The sequence below is a fragment of the Myotis davidii genome, unplaced genomic scaffold (genome assembly GCF_000327345.1).
Source record: "Myotis davidii unplaced genomic scaffold, ASM32734v1 scaffold217, whole genome shotgun sequence".
NCBI lineage: Eukaryota > Metazoa > Chordata > Mammalia > Chiroptera > Vespertilionidae > Myotis > Myotis davidii.
Window position 1 is genome coordinate 8,414,504 of NW_006290034.1, and position 5,916 is coordinate 8,420,419.

At 39.5% G+C, this 5,916-nt stretch overlaps 1 protein-coding gene across 1 annotated transcript in view; it reads right to left on the reverse strand.

Annotated features, from left to right (window-relative positions):
- Positions 1-7: 7 nt before the first annotated feature.
- Positions 8-5,916, reverse strand: part of SIKE1 (suppressor of IKBKE 1) — a 7,287-nt gene continuing 1,378 nt past the window's right edge. The window contains exons 2-4 of the mRNA XM_015563534.1: positions 5,311-5,453; positions 3,555-3,668; positions 8-247 (exon numbers count right to left, since the gene is read on the reverse strand). Of these exons, the coding sequence (XP_015419020.1) occupies positions 146-247; positions 3,555-3,668; positions 5,311-5,453 (359 nt within the window). The 3' untranslated portion in view covers positions 8-145. The remainder of the gene's footprint in view (positions 248-3,554; positions 3,669-5,310; positions 5,454-5,916) is intronic.

The following is a 5,916-nucleotide window of genomic DNA, read 5'->3' on the forward strand; positions in this document are numbered from 1 at the left end:
CTAATTCTAAACTGCCATCTGATTCCTTTAATCAACATTATTAAATCAAGTCCGAGGCAAGACACTGAAAGGACAATACTCAAGTAGAAAGATAGTAACTTCCTTCCTTGATAAACCATCTCCAGCTGTCATTCAGAAGCTGAAGTTATTTGATGGCTTGGGAAGCAGTGTCCATTGAGTTTTCCTTTCTGACCTGAAGCGACTCACTGCTGATGGACAATAATTCTCGAAGTTCCTTATTTTCAAGCTGAAAAAAAAAAAGGTATGTTTATTTCAGGTATTTTGACTGTTTAATTGCATCAGAACACATTGTTTCGGGTCAGGAACAGAAAGCATATTATTTTACTTTTTAAAGTTTTAAGGAAAGCACTGAGTTTCCTAAAATACTACTTATTTATTAACTGAACAAACATTTACTGAGCCATTTTTATATGCTACTTTGTTAGGACTACCAAAAAAAACACAACTCTCCACTAGAGGAATTTATTGCTTGTAATACTCTTTTTGGTTCCCTAAGTTTTGCTACTGTATCTTCTATCTTTCAAATTCCTAATAATACTTTCACTTCACTCAATCTTCTCTCCTGTATGTCCTAAAGGAAAGGAGAAGAAACTAATTAGCCACATAACCAGGTACCACGTGTTTGTCTTACATGTATTATCTCACAACCATCTGTAGGGTAGGTACCATCGCCTATACCAGTGATGGCGAACCTATGACACGCGTGTCAGAGGTGACTCGCAAACTCATTTTTTTGGTTGATTTTTCTTTGTTAAATGGCATTTAAATATATAAAATAAATATCAAAAATATAAGTCTTTGTTTTACTATGGTTGCAAATATCAAAAATTTCTGTATGTGACACGGCACCAGAGTTAAGTTAGGGTTTTTCAAAATGCTGACACGCTGAGCTCAAAAGGTTCGCCATCACTGGCCTATACCCATATTCTCTTTAAAATGAGGACAATGTGGCTCACAAAACTCCATAAACTTGTCCAAACTCAGATAACTTGGATGTGGTATTGCTGAGATCTCCATCTAATGCCCATGTTTTTTCCACTTAAAATATTAAGTAAAATTTGTCTCATGTTTCCTGAGGGCTCTTTCCATAACTAAGGAGAATGTAGACAAGGTTGTTCTATCCTTTGAACTAACTCCTAATTCCTACTTGGAACCTTGTCAATCCCTTTGATTTCCAGATAGGGCCGTTAGCACTCTTCATCCTTATTCTCTCTGCAGGAAATTCTGGTAAGCCATAGTGTTTTCAGGCAAGAATGAGAACCTATGGCAGTGATGGTGAACCTTTTGAGCTCGGCGTGCCAGCATTTTGGAAAACCCTAACTTAACTCTGGTGCCGTGTCACATACAGAAATTTTTTTATATTTGCAACCATAGTAAAACAAAGACTTATATTTTTGATATTTATTTTATATATTTAAATGCCATTTAACAAAGAAAAATGAACCAAAAAAATGAGTTCGCATGTCACCTCTGAGACGCGTGTCATAGGTTCACCATCACTGATCTATGGTCATTAAATCTTCTACCATATCAAGTGCTTCCCCTTGTACTTTGTCTCTCTCCTGGCATTTATTTACCATGTCATATCTTACTAGAGGACAGGTGCACAGACTCGTGCACCGGTGGGGTCCCTTGGTCTGGCCTGCGCCCTCTCACAATCCAGCCCGGGAGGGACTGTTGGAGGCTGGCTGACCAGGGAGGGACCGTTGGAGGCTGGCTGACCAGGGAGGGACCGTGGGAGGACTCCAGGGCATGTCTGGTCCATTTCACCCAGTCCCGATAGGCCGGACCCCAGCAGCAAGCTAACCTACCGGTTGGAGCATCTGCCCCCTGATGGTCAGTGCACATCATAGCAACTGATTGAGCAGTTGACCGAACGGTCGACCCAATGGTCAGACACTTAGCATATTATATATGCCCAATTATAAGATATATATATACATATGTATATATAAGGAAATTACTGCTTGTAATACTCTTTTTGGTTCCCCAAGTTTTGCTACTGTATCTTCTATCTTTCAAATTCCTAATAATACTTTCACATAAGTACAATAAGTCTTCATTTAAGTACAATAAGTACAATAAGTCTTCATTAAAGTTATCAATAGGTACTGCGACTTTAAGCAAAACAATGTATAAAGAAACCAATTTTACCATAGGCTAAATGATATAAACAAGAGTTAAGTGCCTATGGCATCTCATCAATGTTGTAATGAAATGACATTGAAGAAAATGAAGTTATTCAAGGACCTGCTGTACCAGTTTTGTTCCTTTTACTAGACTCCGAGTAGGGATCCTAGCTTTCTTTTTCTGTTATTTCTCAAAGGGCTCATGATAGCACCTAGTAATTAGCAGCATTCAAACCATCTATGTTTTTCCTTAACAATTTTATGGGCATACTAACACCCCAGGCCTTTCTTTGTAGAGTATTTCAATTTTAATCAAAATATTTTATGAAAATAGCTTTTAAAAAATCAAGATTATAAGGCTTATAAAGTAAACAGTTATCCCTTGGCTTTGTTCCCCGAAGGCAACCACTTTTAATACTTTTATCTGTTTCTCTAGTATTTACTTCTATAATCACCCTAAATAATAAAAAGCTAATATGCAAATCGACCAAACAGCAGAATGACCAGTCGCTATGACATGCACTGGCCACCAGGGGGCAGATGGTAAACACAGGAGCTGCCCCCTGATGATCAGTGTGGTCCCATAGGAGGAGCACCACTTGGCCAGAAGCCCTGAGCCAGGCTCACTGCTGGCAAGCACAGCGGTGGAGGTGGGAGCCTCTCCTGCCTCCATAGCAGTGCTAAGGATGTCCAAACGGGCCTAAGCCATCAGTCAGACATGCCCCAAGGGCCCCCGGACTGTGAGAGGGCACAGGCTGGGCTGAGGGACCCCACCTCCTTGAGTACACAAATTTTGTGCACCCGACCTCTAGTTTTAAATAATATGCCTGTACTGCTATTTCCTTATCATCAACTTTAGACATTAACTATTTGACTTCCTTTAAAGGCAGATGAGGGATTTTAAATCACAGGTAATCTGTCCTTTCCACACTCTCTGCCCTCTGGATATGATAACATCTCAGTTTCTAGCCAGTACATAATTGGCATTTTCACTGCTTGCTGCTGACTACATTTCCTTTTATGAAAAGGGTATGGAGGAGTTGTTTTTTTTTTTAAATATATTTTTATTGAATTTTTACAGAGAGGAAAGGAGAGAGATAGAGAGTTAGAAACATCGATGAGAGAGAAACATCGATCAGCTGCCTCCTGCACATCCCCCACTGGGGAAGTGCGCGCAACCCAGGTACATGCCCTTGACCGGAATTGAACCTGGGACCTTTCAGTCCGCAGGCTGACGCTCTATCCACTGAGCCAAACAGGTTTCGGGTAGGAGTTTTAATTTTAAATCAGGAGAAGCACACAGAAAACTTCAATACACTGCAGTGACAGGATGGCGATGGCATTCTTCCAGACTCTATGAAAACTTGCTGAAATACTGTGAACCTAAAATAGCAACAATCTTACCTCTAATTGGGCTAGTTTTTCCTGAATCTTACAAAATTGGTCATCATCCACCTGAACTGCTTTCCTCATCACTTCTCCCATTTCACAGATTCTGTCAATCTGACTCTCAATTTCCTGTGAAGATAACACAAAAAAGGTGAAAAAGTCATCTTTTCTATAGATAAGAAGTTCATGAGAATATGGCCATTATGATGTTAAAAATTTAATCTATGCTACAGAGGTTACACAGCCAATTCACCATAATCTGAGTCCTCAGAGGTAGAACCATAATAAAGTTATCCTGTGGTATTCACAAATAATTTGTTTTCAAAAGATCGATTCTAGTCTAACCACCCGCTGGATGTTGGACAGCATCTCTAAGGGGCTTCTTAACTTAAACTTGAATACTTTTATTGGCAAGAAGGTCAACAGATTCAAAGGTACCTTATTCCATCTTTGGACTTACCTTTTTTTATTTTTACTGATTTTCAGAGAGAGAGGAAGGGAGAAGGAGAGAGAAACATCAATGTGAGAGCAAAACATCGGTCGGCTGCCTCCTGCATACTCCCCCGCTGGGGATGGACCCTGAAACCCTGGCACGTACTCTGACTGGGAATCAAACCAGCAACCTTTTGGTGCATGTGACCTCACCCAACCGAGCCACACCAGCCAGTGCTGTTCTTATCTTTTAACAAGTTTTTCATATGAACTAAAATCTGTTTCCTTCAAGGTTCAAATTTTCTCCTGTAGTCTAAGGAAAATAAAATTTATCTTTATCTTCCATATGAAAGCCATTCACATATTTAAAGCATCGCTGTTCCCTAAGACTTAATTCTTAAGTCAGTAAAATGCTTTCAGTGGAATCTAGGATGAAACTTTTCCTAAATTTCACTGCAGCAAATAGTGAGGCACTAATCTATTAATTCATGATTAAATGATACAGTACATGTGCATGTACAAGGACAACCATAAAGCACTCTACAGACATAAGAACAATTACTGGGTCTCTCAAGTTCAATCATAATCAACCAAAGTGTAGAAATGATGCCCTGTATATGTATTTTTATTTATTTATTTTTAAAATGTATTTTATTGATTTTTTACAGAGAAAGGGAGAGGGATAGTTAGAAACATTGATGAGAGAGAAACATCAATTCAGTTGCCTCCTGCACACTCCCTACTGGGGATGTGCCCACAACCAACATATATGCCCTTGACCGGAATTGAACCTGGGACCCTTCAGTCCGCAGGCCAACGCTCTATCCACGGAGCCAAACCAGCTAGGGCTGTATATGTATTTTTAAACCATACTTTTGTTTCCTAATGAGCATGATGTTATGTGGTTCAGTTTAATAAAAGTTTCCTAAAAGCCTGCTATGTGCCAGGTACTATGTTAGGGATAAAAGATGAATTTATGCTTCTTATAACCAAGAAGCTTACACGTTAGTAAAATGTACAATCATAACCAATTAGGTATTTACTGAGCCTCTTTGACACTAACTAGCATTATGTTTGGTGGAAGAACTAAGCATTCATTAGCATCTTGGGAAGATACTGGTGAGGGAGAAAGGATCCTTGGTCCTATTCAAATGAAAGGACCTGAAGGTCCCTTATCCTTCTTTTTATTCAAATCTTTACAAAGCTACGGCAGAACCAACAGTGAATGTGATAAATACGAAAGGAAAAAAAGCTTACTCTTCTTCAAAAACAGGCACACAAGGTAACACAATTTCAAGATTTCAATTCAGTTCATTTAGAATTTATCAAACTTTCTTACTGCAGAGTGAGTTTGGTGAGCTTTCAGGACTGGTTCAGCATCCACTGCTTTTTTAGCAACCATTAATTGTAGCATCTGTTTCCGGTATTTGCTCATGATGAGTTCCAAAGCATCCTGGTGTTCCTCCAAGGAAACCCACAGTTCTGTCAAAAATAAAATAACTTGGCAGTGATGTCTGAGAGAGAGCTTTCAAAGGCAAACTCTTAACAGCTGGGATTTTATGACACTCCATGAGAATTGTGATTCCACATTTGTGAATCATTGTTTAAGTCCACAAAATACAACAGTTAAGGTCAATGTGAAACATAACTTTCTAGGCAGAGGCAGCATAGCTTGGTAGAAACATGGGATTTTGAATCAGAAGGCATGGGTTTGAGTTCAGTTCTCTGAGTGACTAGCTTAATACTCTTAAGCAAATCATTTAACCTCTCTGAGCCTATTTCTTTCTTTTTTTTTTTTTTAAATATATTTCATTGGCCGAAACGGGTTTGGCTCAGTGGATAGAGCGTTGGCCTGTGGACTAAAAGGTCCCAGGTTCGATTCCGGTCAAGGGCGTGTACCTGGGTTGCGGGCACATCCCCAGTGGGAGATGTGCAGGAGGCGGCT